General features: G+C 34.8%; 1 protein-coding gene across 4 annotated transcripts in view; it reads left to right on the top strand.

Moving 5' to 3' along the window:
- The window catches only part of SASS6 (SAS-6 centriolar assembly protein), a 61,523-nt gene that overhangs the window by 23,175 nt on the left and 22,241 nt on the right, over positions 1-16,107 (top strand). For all 4 annotated transcript variants that reach the window (XR_005203257.1, XM_017547613.2, XM_037745403.1 and 1 more), the window contains 7 exons: positions 397-588; positions 2,891-3,085; positions 3,172-3,261; positions 3,339-3,518; positions 3,905-3,986; positions 5,005-5,141; positions 7,739-7,867. Coding sequence is in view for 3 of the 4 variants with exons in the window: in XM_017547613.2 (XP_017403102.1) it covers positions 397-588; positions 2,891-3,085; positions 3,172-3,261; positions 3,339-3,518; positions 3,905-3,986; positions 5,005-5,141; positions 7,739-7,867 (1,005 nt within the window). In the remaining variant the exon portion in view is untranslated. The remainder of the gene's footprint in view (positions 1-396; positions 589-2,890; positions 3,086-3,171; positions 3,262-3,338; positions 3,519-3,904; positions 3,987-5,004; positions 5,142-7,738; positions 7,868-16,107) is intronic.

Below are 16,107 nucleotides of genomic sequence, written 5' to 3'. Positions count from 1 at the left end.
TTTGTAGTTTTAGTAGAGATGGGGTTTCATCATGTTGACCAGGATGGTCTCGATCTCTTGACCTCGTGATCCACCCGCCTTGGCCTCCCAAAGTGCTGGGATTACAAGCTTGAGCCACCGCACCCGGCTTATCATCTTCACTTAAGTTGAAGACCATTGCATCTAAACATATATGGGTTTAGAAGAAGCAAAAATTTGCTTTTGCTGACCTTACTTTCTCCATCATGAAATTCATAATTGAAAATAGACTCTTTTGAGAACAGATCTTAAGAAAGATAACAAAATTAAAACAAAAAATAAGAAATTACAGTTGTTTATTTCTTAAAATCTTTCTGTATTTGTATTTCTGATTTTTTTTTCTTTGATTTTTGGTACTATATTTTTATTATATAATAGGCACAGGCTCAGTATCAACAGCAGCATGAACAACAGAAAAAAGATTTAGAAATCCTCCATCAACAAAACATCCAGCAGCTGCAACACAGACTATCTGATTTAGAAGCAGCTAATAAAGACCTAACTGAAAGAAAATATAAAGGAGACTCCACTATTAGAGAACTTAAAGCAAAACTTTCTGGTGTTGAAGAGGTATTGAACGTTTTTTTTTTTCTCCCCCAGTTTAAAAGAACGTTTTGATTTGGTTATTTTAATTTGGTTACTTGTGTGGGTGGTGTTCCTCTGGATGCTCTGTAGAGTTCTCTTGTGTTAGGGTAGTCCATTCAGACAATGCAAAGAAAATTGAGAATTTGAAATTTGATAAAAAGCCTAATTCATAACAGAACTGAGGTAACCTTGAATATTTTTAGTTAGGGTCTTGAGAGCGGATTACTACCACAGCTGTCAGATTTTTCAACGTGTTTTTAATAGTAACACAGCACTTGTATCCTAATAGGGTGCTGCATTGACAGGGCTGGGTTTTTATTTTCTTTTTAGCCTATTTAACATATATCAAGCAATTATGAAATTTAGTGTCTAATAATAATAACAGTAATAGTAAAGATAATAGTTAATGCTTACTGAGCATTTTCTATGTGATAGGCACTGTTTGAAGTGCTTTACATTTATTAACTCATTTTATTGTTATAAGAATACTTTTAAGGTAGGAACTATTATTATCCCCATTTTACAGTTGGTGAAACTAAGGCACAGAAAGATTAAGTTGCCTAAGGTCACATAGCCAGTGAGTGGAAGAACAAGGATTGGAACTCATCTGTTATTTGCCTGTCCTTAGTACTACCTTGTTCTTTCAGGCAACGGAGAAATTTTTATTTTATTTTATTTAAGTTCCGGGATACATGTGCAGAATGTGCAGGTCTGATACATAAGTAAACATGTGCCATCGTGGTTTGCTGCACCTATCAGCTCATTACCTAGGTATTAAATCTCACAGAAATTTTTTAAATCTTGCTATAGTGCCACGTTTGTTGTTGCTTTTACATTGATTACAGACTTCTTTGTAGCATTATTATACATTATTGTCATATGAATTATTAGAAAACATATGTAGATTTTTTTTGGTCTATATTGAAATACCAAAGTTACCAATGTTATTCTAGCTCACAAGACTTCTGACTCTATTTTACCAGCGTCATGCTTAGAAGCTCTAAAGCCTGACCAACTTTGTTCAGATCCTCATATAGTTCTGCCCCAACAATGGATGTATTTAGTTTTTCCTGCATACGCCCTTGACACTAGTTGTAAAGCGTTTGAAACTTCATGGTTTCAAAATTGGTAGTCTAAATTGGTGGTCTAAATGCTTCATTATAATGCTCTGATTTCATCTATGTCAGCCCTGGAACTGGCCATTATATAAACAAAACTTCATTATGTTGATTTGATCTAATAAAACTTTTATATGATCTAATAAAAATATTTCCTCCAAGATTTGCATAAGACTTGCAAATTGTTAGTTCTTGGAGCTTTTTTTTTTTTTTTTTTTTAAACCGCTGAGTATTCAGCTACCAGTTACCTATTTTAAGTTATACTTTTTAGGCATTAGTGCCATAAAAACAACAATTGCTACCATTTATTAAGTTTTACTTTGTGCTAGCCAAAATGCTAGTCAATTTACATAAGGATTTTTATGAAGATTAAATGAAATAATTTATTAAGTATTTATCATTTCCATTTTACAAATGAGGCAACTGGGATTTAGGGAGTTTCAGTAATTACCAAGATCACATAGTAGAAGAACCAGGATTTGAATTTTGTTTGATACTAAAGTTTGTGCTCCTAAAACCACTGTAGTATTAATACTGTATAATTATTTCTGGAAACTTTTGTTAAGAACCAAAACTATCTAGGAACACCAGCATTTGGGTTGGTATTAGCTGATTGGGAAGAGATCTATATTAGATTTTTAAAAAATCTATTTTTAATGAACAATTATATTTTGCTTTAAAGAGTTAACACAGAGATCCGGAAATGTTAACATTTATTGACATGGAAAGATATTTGTAATATGTGAACAAAGTAGATTATAAACTGCAGAGTATCAGCCTTTAAAAAAACAATCTGTACGTGTAAGCAACAAAGAAAAATGTTAATTCTAGATTGTCACTCTCATCCTTGGTTACCCTTAGAATCAGTTGGGGTGATCTCAGAAAATTATTGTTAAAAGTTTTAAAGTTATGGTTAATGTATGCATAAATTAGAATTATTTTATTTTCCCTTGACATGATTGAATCAGATAGTAGACTATTTTACAGTTATATTCCAGATATATGCTACTATACCATTAGAAAGACTTTCATGTTTAAAAAAAAAACTGTACTAAAACTTTAAAATTATTAAATATATTTTTTATATGTTAGACATCTTAATTATAAATAACCAGGTGAGGCAGCTTTCCTTTTTCATAATACATAATTTCTTTCTTTTTCCACTCTAGGAGCTGCAGCGGACTAAGCAAGAGGTTCTCTCTTTGCGAAGAGAGAATTCTACATTAGATGCTGAATGCCATGAGAAAGAAAAGCATATTAATCAGCTACAAACAAAAGTAGCAGTTTTAGAACAGGAAATCAAGGATAAGGACCAGCTTGTTTTAAGAACAAAAGAAGCATTTGATACAATCCAGGAACAAAAGGTCTGCTTTTAAATTTTTCTCAGAAATTGATTGTCATATTTATAAATAAATGCCCTAATTATGCATGTTTTTAAAAAATATATCAGGTGGTTTTAGAAGAAAATGGTGAGAAAAATCAAGTACAACTAGGAAAGCTTGAAGCTACAATAAAATCATTATCTGCAGAACTTCTGAAGGTTTGTTTTAAAAATTTTATAGAATATTAATATTTCATTAGATTATGTGGAAATATACATATGAAGCTCTTTTATAGGCAAATGAAATTATCAAGAAGTTACAAGGGGATCTGAAAACTTTAATGGGTAAGTTGAAATTGAAGAATACAGTTACTATTCAGCAAGAAAAGCTCTTGGCTGAGAAGGAGGAAAAATTACAAAAGGAGCAAAAGGAATTACAAGATGTCGGGCAGTCTCTTCGAATTAAAGAGCAAGAGGTAGTGAATATTTTATATTTTTGTATTGTAACTATATTTTTTCCTCATGTATTTTAATAATTTCTGCTTTTTTGCATTAATGAATGGCGTTGGCCTTTTTTTTTTTTTNTTCCAACAAAAGAACATGACTGGATTCAACAGGTGTTAATAATCTGTTTTAGTTTGGAAAGTTAGTTATCATGATTCAAATACCTTGATTGCTTATATATGTATATGTTTGTATACACATGTAAATATTTTATTACATAATTGAGCTAATTCCTTTATTCTTATTTAATAATATTGATAGTTACCATTTATTTAATTATTTAGTTAATAATACATTTCTTCAGTTTTTATTTTACTTTTATTTTGCTTGACTTATTGTGATGATTGATATATTTCAGGTATGCAAATTACAAGAACAGTTAGAAGCTACAGTTAAAAAACTTGAAGAAAGCAAACAACTTCTAAAAAATAATGAAAAGTGTAAGTATGTTACACATTTATGTAAATGAAGTTTGTGGTTTTATACTTTTATTTTTTTGAGACCAAGTCTCACTCTGTCACCTAGGCTGGAGTGCAGTGGTACGATCTCAGCTCACTGCAGCCTCCACCACTTTGGCTCAAGTTACCCTCCTGCTGCACCCCACCAAGTAGCTGGGACTACAGGTGTGCACCACCACACCCAGCTAATTTTGTGGGGTTTTTTTTTGTAGAGATGAGGTTTTATCATGTTGTCCAGGCTGGTCTCAAACTCCTGAGCTCAAGTGATCCACCTGCCTTAGCCTCCCAGAATGCTATGTCTAGGTTTATAGATATGAGCCATTGTGCTCAGCCGTAGTTTTATTCTGAACCCAAAAATTTTGTTTGAATTCATAAAAGCGTAAGTATTATAAATCTAGTTATTGTCTAATATGTAAGTAATTTCTGTTTTAAATATACTGTTTTAATGTCTTTGCTATAAGTTTATATCATCTGCCCAGTAAAATAGTTATCTTTATAAAGCAAACCATATCCCATATGCCAGTAACCCACAGTTAAAATTGTTGAAAATGTTGACTGTAATTTATTGTTTAAATTCTTCACTACTCCTTTTCTAAATTGCTGTGTTTACCTAATAATAACCATATGAATTGTTTGAAACCAAAACATAAAATTAAGATTTTAACTAACATTTTCTCAGTTTATATTACTGGGTATCATACATAAGACTTCGAATTTTAAGTAAACTATAAGATATTCTAAAAGTGAAAGCTTTCAGAGAGTTGCTTGACTAGCAGAAATATGTGCTTCGAAGAGTAACAGAATAAGGAGTCCTATGAGGCGGTTTCTAAAATAAGAAACTTTAATAACAAAAATTTAGGTGAACCTGTATTGCTCTCCTGTGGTGTCAGGTAGTGGTAAAGTTAAAATTAAGGAAATCTTAATGTAATTTTTAAATATTTAAGATGATTAGAAAAATAAAACAGTGAAAATTCTTTACCTTGCTTCTTGTTCCTTTAAGTAATCACATGGTTAAATAAAGAACTAAACGAAAATCAGCTAGTGAGAAAGCAAGATGTATTGGGACCTTCTACTACTCCACTTGCCCATTCTAGCAGCAATGCAATCAGAAGTGGAATTTCTCCTAACCTGAATATGGTAAGATTTAAAATAAGATGTGAGTGATGTTAGTGAATTTCCTGAAACAAAAGTATTCCCAGATTGTTAGGAAATTTCCATTATTTAAGGCGCTGGTACCAATATAAAGTGGAGTCCTATGGTTATTAGCACTGAAATAGAGTTTAAGTTACCCCTAGAAGTGGAACAAAGACACATTTACTCTGAACAAAGAGGCTGAGTTTCAAGGGCACACTTCTTTATAAGACTTGATTGGATATCAGAATCTTTCAGCGATAACTAAAGTAATACCAAATATACTGAAAAACTTTAAAACACACACATGTAAAACATTTAGGAGACTTCAAGAAGAGAGAATTCAGGGTTTAGGCTTAAGCATAAACTGAATTCTATCAGAAAAAAAGAAAGTAAAAAAGAAAAAAAGTTCTATAAGCAGGCTTGTCATCTCTAGATTCTATAAGAAACTGGTTATAAGATAGAAGCTTTCTAGCTCCCAGGACCAGATTTTTTTCTTTTTGCGACAGGGCCTCACTCTATTGCCCAGGCTGGAGTGCAGTGGCAGGACCATGGCTCATGGCAGCCTTGACCTCCTGGGCTCAAGAAATCCTGCATCAGCCTTCTGTGTAGATGGGACTAAAGTCATGTGCCACCACACCCAGCTAATTTTTGATTTTTTTGATAAAGATCAGGTCCCATTATGTTGCCTAGGTTGGCCTTCAACTCCTGGGCTTAGGTAATCCTCCCACCTCCGTCTCTCAAAGTGCTGGGATTATAGTTGTGAGCCCCTGTGCCCAGCCTTGCTTTTTTTTTTTTTTCTCCCCTTTGAAAAAAGGGAGGCTGGGCATGATGGCTCATGCCTGTAATCCCAGCCCTTTAGAAGCCAAGGTGGGTGAATCACCTTAGGTCAGGAGGTCAAGACCAGCCTGTTCAACGTGGTGAAACCCTGCCTCTACTAAAAATACAAAAATCAGTTGGGCCGCAGCAGTGCATGCCTATAATCCCAGCTACGCAGGAGATTGAGGCAGAAGAACCGCTTGAACCCAGGAGGCAGAGGTTGCAGTGAGCCAAGATCGTGCCACTGCACTCTAGCCTGGGTGACAGAGTGAGATTCTGTCTCAAAAAAAAGAAATGGAGAAAAAGAAAAGCAGCTTCTTACATGCAGCGGTTGTTTGGTACTATCAGGTGGTTAGCCCTAGGTGCCGCTAGGAGCTTACTTAGCATCCACACAGGCCTTGGGGCTCTCCTGTTGAACGCAACAATTTCACAGAATATTTACATTAGACAAGGTTACTCTGTGACTGTGTCAATACAAAAACAAAACTATTTCATAGTCATATCTGAACACAGACAAAAATATGAACATTGTTAAATCACAAATATGGCCCATAAGCATCCTTTTATCCTGGCTAATATGAACGGCTGCTGCCTCTTTAATTACAGCTTTGGCCTTAATACGTTATTCCTGCCTTATTAGACAGGATTTATTCGGATACCCAGTCATACATTTATCCCCATTTCCCAGTAACTTCCAATCCATAGCAAAGCACCACTTAAACTGTTTCTTAAATCACCTAACATGTGCTTAAATCCAATAAATAAATCTCTTTTAATACCCACTTTTGGAGATACCCATGTTTCTTTGTGGTATGCAGTTTCCCTTGTTGCAAGGAGCAATTAATCCAGCTTGTAAATCTATCTATACATGTGTTCCTGGTGGTCTTTGGCTGGAGGGCATTGGCAGAAGGTTTAAAATTCAGATGCCTAATTGAATTTTTAATCTAATCTACTGTGGTAAGTCATTGGCTCTGTTTAGGCAGTGAGCAAGGTGAACCCACTGGGTGGTTACACACACACACAGGTGCCACGTATCTCAAAATCCAAACTCCGTATGGTTTTGGTCACAAGATCTTCCACCTACTAGAGTACTGGATGTCTAAAAGGGGAATGATTGCTGTTAAATTGAAAGGTACAGAAAGAAGTGCCTGGGGCTGAATTACAAAGTTAAAATAATTTTTTGACTGGCTTAACCTTGAATGACGGATGATAGCTGTGTAAAAGGTGTTTTTGTTGTGCATCCATTGTGTGCACAAATGCTTCTTAAGATTTGTGTTCCAATTGGCCTCTTAGAATAAAAATAAACTTTGTTTTCATAACATTGGTTAATGTATGGTGCCAGTATATTGAAAATTAGTGGCAATACCAATTATTGTCTCAGTCCATTTTAAAACACTGATCTTGTTTTTACTCAGCCTGACAGAAAATTATTTTTATTTTATCTCTGATTGGCCTATTGATCTCTAGACTCCCCTGTTTTCCCCTTTTTTAGGAGACTTAGAGTGAAACAAGTTGGTTCAGAAGCTTGGCTTTAACTTAGTACAAAGGCACGCCCAGTAGTTTGTTTTATCCAAGCTTGCACAGCTACTTTGAAATGGTTCAAAGTTATCTCAGCCTCATGGTAGATAATAAAGCAGAATTTTGTGGTGGTGTGATAAACAAGACTAGCCTCTGCAATAGAGCTCTAATTATTAGTTACTATAACAGATGCTAATGTCTCCTGATCAGCAAATACTATTTACAATTAATTTTTCATGTTTAATCATCTTTGTTTTTATTTTTAGGTTGATGGTAGACTGACTTACCCAACCTGTGGGATTGGTTATCCTGTCTCCTCTGCATATGCATTCCAGAAAACCTTCCCTCATTCGATATCTGCCAAAAATACCAGCCACCCTGGTTCAGGAACAAAGGTAACCAAATTAACTTACACATGTTCTAGAAAATATATAGCAGCTTATTAGCATACAAACATTTTGCATCTTTTAAAGGTTCATTTATTCTTTTAGATATTCAGTAATGTATTAAATAAATACATTAGCAGTAGTAGGTAGTGTATTCGATAAATACATTACTGAATATCTAATATCTGTGTCTATAGGAAATATATGCACTGTATATTTCTTCAGTCACTACAGAAATATATGTCCTCTATATTTCTTGAGTCACTGTAGTTTATAAAATCTTGACATCAATCTATTTAAACCTTATTACCGTAACTCAACCTTTTTTTTTTGTTTTTGAGGCAGAGCCTCGCTCTATTGTCCAGGCTAAAGTGCAGTGGTGCAATCTCAGCTCACTGCACCCTCTGCCTCCTGGGTTCAAACCATTCTCTTGCCTCAGCCTCCTGAGTAGCTGGGATTACAAGGTGTACACTAGCCACACCTGGCTAATTTGTTTGTGTTTTTAGTAGAGGTGGGGTTTCGCCATGTTCGCTAGGCTGGTCTCAAATTCCTGGCCTCAAGTGCTCTGCCTGCCTTGGTCTCCCAAAGTGCTAAGATTGCAGGCCTGAGCCACCATGCCTGACGAACCTTTCCATTTTTATTCTTCTACTTGTATCTCCTACAACTCTCAAGCCTAACTAGGATTTCTGACTTCATACTGTTGAAGTCTTAGCTATGATTTGGAGTCCATTGCTAGAATTTAAAGGTCTGGTAGGGCAGGCTTAAATCAAATTCTACAATTTAGTTCTGACATTATCTCAGATAAGATATGACTAGCAATCCCTCCAATCCTTGGTTTATTTGTTAAGGCTTTCTTCTACCCACTTGAGTTCTTTTTTTTATCATTTTTATTATTATCATAGATTTATATATTGTTTAATATGTATTATAATTTTGTTTTCACAGTAGTTTAATTTACCCCGATCAGTCACTCCTTTTATTTTCATTGCTAACTTAGGGTTCAGATTTTTTTCTTAAATTATGAGATGAACATTTATGAAAAAATATTTTATGAAAGATAAAATTGGCTGGGTATGGTGGTTCACCCCTGTTATCCCAATACTTTGGGAGGCTGAGGTGGGTGGATTACAAGGTTAGGAGATTGAGACCATCCTGGCCAATATGGTGAAACCCCATCTCTATTAAAATACAAAAAATTAGCCAAGCGTGGTACCATGCACCTGTAGTCCCAGCTTCTCAGGAGGTTGAGACGGGGGATCGGTTGAACTGGGAGGCAGAGGTTGTAGTGCACCAAGATCGCACCACTGCACTCCGGCCTGGCAACAGAGCAAGACTCTCTCAAAAAAGAAAAAAAAAAGATAAAATTGAGGACTTTGAAACTGGTATTATAAACTTTATCAAATTAGGCCTGGGTTACTCTAAAAATAAGTTGGCTGTGTTGCTTAGGAATGTGCTCTGTTTAGCCATAGCCTTATTATCACCAGGAGCTATGGAGAATTCTCAATGAAATGAGAATTAAGCCTGAGTTCTTATGCCTGGAATACTGTTATGTAACGAGTACTTAGATGCATATAATTGGCTCTTCTTGCATTGTTTATTAAGGAGAATTAGATAAGTGCATTCAAAGGAATGCTATTTTATTATCAATATCAGAATACTTGAGTGTGGTTGCATCTTGGGATCTTTTTTTCTTTAGAATTATGAGTGAATTCACAGTTGTTTTTATTTTAAACAACTTTCCAGGAATATATATATATATATATATATATATACGTATGTGTGTGTGTGTGTGTGTGTGTGTGTGTGTGTGTGTATATATATATATATACACATACAAACACAGTATATATGTGTATGTATATGTATACACTATATATATATTGTCCAAAATGAGGACAGGTGCTACTAGAGACAGTTGTCTACTTGGTAGGACTAAAGATGACTTATAAAATAATAACACTCTTGTGGAATTAGAGGAATCATTGTAATAAATATGTTCTTAAATTCAGGAGCAAGACTTTCAGTGTTTCTTACGTCGGTGATCTCCATATTCTTTTGATAATGTATCCTTAACAGGAAAAAAAACTAAAATAAACAAAACATTTTACACTCTCATCTCAAATACATTAATGTTTATTATTTTACACTCCCATCTCAAATACATTGTTTATTTATTTATGCATATACTACTGAAATACTATATACTGTATAATTATTGGTTAAGAAAGTGGAACCTGATGTTAGGATTTAAAACCTGCCTCTATCAACATGAAGTTGATCAAGCCACTGAACAACAAACAACATTCAACTCTTACACTTCAGTTTCTCCACTTGTAAAATGGAGTGATAATTTTCTCTACCTTACTAGATTATTGAGTTAAGCAAATTAATGCTTAGAATAGTACCTGATACATAATAAATGCTTCATAAAAGTTATGTATTATTAATAATAAAATATATTCAAAAATAGAAATTAAGGAATGAGACTAAAAAGGGATGTAAATGAAAGTTGTAAGAGTTTCTTCTCAGACTCAGTGAGTGGTCCTAATTACAGCCTACTTTGTCCTCTCAGACTCAAAGGTGATCATTGATCTAGGTAGTTTTGTGCTAACAGCTATGTTGATTAAAACATGTACTTTTGAATTGCAATTTTTAAAAATCACTCTTTTATTTTGTGGCATTGAACTTATGATATACCTGATATCTTAAAATGTTACTGTCAAGATTGAATACATTCAAGTAGATGTTTAACTGGGAATGTAAAATAACATGAGAAATCCGGCAAGAAAGAAAATAATGCTGAAATAATATGTCAGAATATTTAACAAGATTGTGCTATTCTGACAAATAGAACAAATACTTGATAATTTTAAAGCAAGATAGACAAAACTACTTGTTTTTTCTCTTTTACTTTTGAAGACAATGATAGCCAAAAATTTATTCATTGAACAAGTATTTAATGAATGTCCATCTGCTATGGCCAGGCATAGTTCTAGTTGCAGGAGATCACAGCAGTGAACAAGACAAACCCTCTGACACTACGGTGCTTAACATTTTGTGGTGAAACACCATTAGATAGTAAATTGTAATGTCTTTAAAACTAAACTGTTTATTCATTCATTCATTTATTCATTTATTTTTGTGACAGAGTCTCACTCTGTCACCCAGGCTGTAGTGCAGTGGCGTGATCTTAGCTCACTGCAACCTCCGCTTCCCAGGTTCAAGTGATTCTCATGCCTCAGCCTCCTAAGTAGCTGAGATTACAAGTGTGTGCCATCACAGCTGGCTAATATTTGTATTTTTTGTAGAGATGGGGTTTCACCATGTTGGTCAGACTGATCTCTAACTCCTGACCTCAAGTGATGCGCCTGCCTTGGCCTCCCAAGTGCTGGGATTACAGGCGTGAACCACCTCTCCCAGCTTGGGTGAAATTCTTGATTTTCAAGGTCAGACTTTCAACAAGGAGATTATGAAGTATGTGGTTTTCGGCAATGAGAAAGGAACCTGATGATTGATGTATTTATCTTTTTTTTTTTTTTTAAATCTGGTTGAAAGATTTAGGGAGACAATTCTTTTTATTGTTAAGGACCAAGAAACAAAGTCTGGAAATGCCATACACAGTGGTCATGACCTACAAAATAGTAGTGGAGTGGAGAAGAGGCACAATAATACACAGCATTATTTTGAGTAAGCTCCAGCTTTTCATTCTAACACTTGAACTCTGGAGAGACAGCCGTCCTTTTTCATTGAGCCAGCAACAGAATGGAAATGTGACTCAGTTTATCATCTCCCACAGGGCGGGCAGAGCAAGAGGCTCTGTTAAGCTGGTTTTGGGAGCCCTCGTCCCAAACACAGAGTGGTTGCTGAAAGTGGTCTCTGGCGTCCACTGATGGTGGCTGGTAGCTGATCCTGGGCTCCCTGGGTCCTAGGCATCTCTTGATTCTCAGTGATGAACTTGTCAGTTGATAACAGCCAATGCGGACCTGTTGACAAATTACTCTGAATTACTCTAAGGTCTCTTTTGGCTTTATTCTCTAGGGTTTGAGTTTCTATAGGAACCTTTACGTTTTTATTTTCTCTGAAGGAATCTCTTATCCTTCTGCCAGCATACATTCTATAATTGTAGGTGCTGAAGTGCTTGTTTTCTCTGTGTCATCCAGTACAGATCTAACATATGTGTGTGACTGGAGGCTCCCCAAGGCCTTGTTGCCTCAATTTCTTTATCTTGATGGTGTTTGGCCTGTGTATTCAGAGACAGATTTTGTCTACAGATAGCATTATTCAGTTTGATTGACCATTTAATTCACCTAGATGGGTTCTACATTTTTTGTTTATGTGGTAGTAACTGTTTTTAAAAATAGATAATGTGTAAATATGAGAAGCTTCCAGAGGTACAAAAGGATGTACTATCTAACAATCCCTACTGTGGTTCCCAGTCCTCTTCTCAGAGAAAAATACTGTTAGGAATTTCTTGTGATATATTCCAAAAATATTCAAAGCATATATAAGACCATATGTATGTGCATATATAGGTATGTATGTTCAAATATATGAGTTTTTATATATAAGCATAAATAGTACTTGTGCATTGTTCTGTGACTTGCTTTTTTCATTTAATGGTGTTATGGAATAGGTAACTGCAGTGTATCAGAATGTTAGTTTTTGTTTCTTTTTAATGACTTCATAGTATATGTGGATGTACTTTAATTAACTAATACTCAGTTTATGGATGATTAGGTTTTTTTTTGATCCAGATGTTTATACAGTGCTCCAGCAAATATCTTTGTACATGCATCTTGGTGGCCTGGTCCAAATGGATTTATAGGATACATTGTTAGAAGTAACTGTGTCAAGGGCATTTTTGCATATCTGGTGACTAAAATAGTACCTTAGTGTGATGTTAATTAATGTTTTTTTGATTATTAAGGTGAGAAACATCTTTTTATATATTTATAGGTTATATTTCTTATTCTGTAAAACTCCTGTTTATTTACTAGTTTTTGTTTTCATTTTTCATTTGTTTGTTTAGCAGTAGAAATCTCCCTGTGTTGCCCAGGCTGGCTTCTAACTCTTGGGCTCATCTGATCCTTCTGTCCCAGCCTCCTAAGTAGCTGGGACTATAGGCACGCACTATTGCTCCTGGCTCTTTTATTCATTTTTGTTGTTGTTGTTTGGGAGGTTTAACATTTCTAAAATGGTTTTGAAGGGTTCTTTACAGATTCTGGACACTAATTTACTGTTGCTTTTATGTGCTATTTTTCAGTTTTTGGTTTGTCTTTACTCTTCATTATAGTTCCTTTTTTTAGGTTTAAAGATTATTAAGGTATAATTTACATACCATAGAATCCTTTCATTTTAAGATTAGTTCAGTAATTTTAGTCAGTTTATAGAGTTGTGAAACTGTTATCACAGTTTAATATTGGAACATTTACATTACCCTAAAAGTGCTTTAGTGCCTGTTTGCAGTTAATCCATACTCCCACTTCTAGCCCTGGACAGCTACTGATCAGCTGTCACAATAAGATTTACTTTTCTGTATTTCATATTAGTAGAGTCATAAAACATGTAGTTTTTTGTGTGACTTGTTTTTTTTTTTTGAGATAAGATCTGACTCTGTCATTCAGGATGGCGTTTAGTGGCACAATCATGGCTCATTGCAGCCTTGATGTCCCTGGACTCAGGTGATCCTTCCATCTTAGCCTCCTGAGTAGCTGGGACTACAGGTATGTGCCACCATGCCTGGCTAACTTTTTTTTACATTTTTTATAGAGATGGAGTTTTGCCTTGTTGTTCAGGCTGGTTTCGAATTCCTGGGCTCTAGGCATCTGGCTGCCTCAGCCTCCCAAAGTGCTGGAATTACAGGCATGTGCCACCATGCCTGGCCCATGTCTTTTCTTTTCACTCAGTATACCGTGTTTGAGTTTCATCGAGGCTGTAATGTGTATCACTAGTTTATATCTTTTAATTGCTCGATAGTATTTCATTGTGTTGATATGCCACAATTTGTTCATTCATCACTCGATGGACATTCGAGTTTTTTAAGTTTTTGGATATTGCAGATTAAACCGCTGTGAACATATGTGTAAAAGTCTTTGTATTTGTTGTGGGTGAGTACATAGGAATAGAATGGCTGGTGGCATATGTTTGATTTTTAAGAAACTACCAAACTTTTCCAAAATGGTTTTACCATTTACCACCAGCATTGTGAGAGTTCAAGTTGTTCTGCATACTTCCAACAGTTGATATAGTTAGTTGTTTAATTTTAGCCATTCTAATGCATACCTAGAAGTACCTCATTGCGATTTTAATTTGCGTTTCCCTAAAACCTGCTAAAGTTGAGTATCTCTATTCATGTGCTTATTTAACATCAGTATATCTACTTCGGTGACATTTCTATTTGAATCTTTTGACCATTGCTAAACAAGGTTGTCTTTTTATTGAATTGGTTCTTTATATATTCTGGATACAAGTCCTTTATCAAGTATATGATTTGCAAATATTTCTCCCAGTGGCTTTCCTTTTCATTAATGTGTCTTTTGAATCACAAAAGTTTCAATTTTTGATGGAGTGCAATTTATCAAACTTTTTTCTTTTGTGGATCATGCTTTTGGAGTTGTATATAAGAACTCTGTCCAACTACAGGTTGAAAACATTTTCTCCTTTGTTTTCTTCTACAAGTTTTACAGTTTTTAGCTGTTACATTTAGATCTCTGATCCATTTTGAAATAATTTGTGTGCATGGCTTGAAGTGTTCATTTCCCCCCCCCGCTGTGGATATCCAGTTCTTAGTACCATTTACGAAAAGTCTTTTTTCCTGTTGAATTGTCTAAGCACCTTTGTTGAGAATCAATTCACTGTGTAAGGATTTATTTCAGGATTCTTAATTCTGTTTCATTAATCTTTATGCCTATCCTGTGCCATTGTCACAGCATCTTAATTACTATGACTTTATATTAAAAATTTTGAAAGTCAGTAGTATAAATCTACAGACTCTGTTCTTCCTTTTCAAAATTGTTCTAGATCGTTTACATTTTCATATAAATGTTTGGTCACCTTGTCACTTTCTACAAAATGGTTTGTTTGGATTTTGATAGATGTGCAATGAATTTGTAGATCAATTTTTGAAGAAATGCTGTTTTGACAGTATTTTGTCTTCCAATCCATGAATATTTAAAATCTTTCCATTTATTTAGATCTCTAATTTCTCTCAGTAATGTTTTACAGCTTTAAGTGTATAAGTCTTGAATTTCTTCTGTTGAATTTCTTCCTAAGTGTTTTATTCTTTTAGATGCTCTTGTGGATGTAATTATTTCATTATTTTTCAGAATATTCATGATGTGTAGAAATGTATGTCATTTTTGCATATTGATCTTGTATCCTGAAACCTTGATAAACTCATTTATTACACTCATTATTAGCGGTTTTCTGTAAATTCTGTTGGATTTTCCATATAGACAATTATGTCATTTGAAAACAGTGACAGTTTTACTTCTTCCTTTCCAGTGTGGTTACCTTTTGTTTATCTTTCTTGCCTTATTGTAATAGCTAGAACCTATAGTACAATTTATTTATTTTTTTGAGACAACATCTTTTTGTTATCTAGCCTGGAATGCAGTGGTGCAGTCTCAGCCCACTACAGCTTCTATCTCCCAGGCTCAGGTGATCATCCTACCTCAGCTCCTTAGTAGCTGGTACCACAGGCTCATGCCACCATACCTGGAAATTTTTTTGTAATTTTGGTAGAGACAGGGTTTCGCTATGTTGCCAAGCAGGCTTGTCTTGAACTCCTGAGCTCAAGTGATCCATCAGCCTCGGCCATCAAAAAAGTTCTGGGATTACAGGTGTAGGCCACTGCGCCCAGCCTATAGTGCAATTTATATAAATGTGAGAGCAGATATTCTGGCCTTGTTCCTGAGCTTCAGGGCAGAGCATTCAGTCTTTCATCCTAAGTTACTAGCTGTAGGTTTTTGTTAGATGGCCATTTTTCAGATTAAGGGAGTTTTATTCTATTCCTAGTTTGCTAAGAACTTTCATCATGAATGGGTGTTAAATTTTGTCAAATGCTTTTTCTGCATCAGTGGATATAGTCATGTGGCTTTTATCAGTTAACAGATTGTATTGATTGTCTAAGATTATATTAGCCTTGTATTCTTGGGATAAACTTCACCTGGTCATGGTGTATTCTTTTTATATATTGCTGGAGTTAATTTTCTTTTTCTTATTTTCTTTCTTTCTTTTTTTTTTTTTTT

This window comes from Cebus imitator, unplaced genomic scaffold (assembly GCF_001604975.1).
Source record: "Cebus imitator isolate Cc_AM_T3 unplaced genomic scaffold, Cebus_imitator-1.0 Scaffold199, whole genome shotgun sequence".
Lineage (NCBI taxonomy): Eukaryota > Metazoa > Chordata > Mammalia > Primates > Cebidae > Cebus > Cebus imitator.
This window is presented reverse-complemented; position numbering and strand designations above follow the sequence as displayed.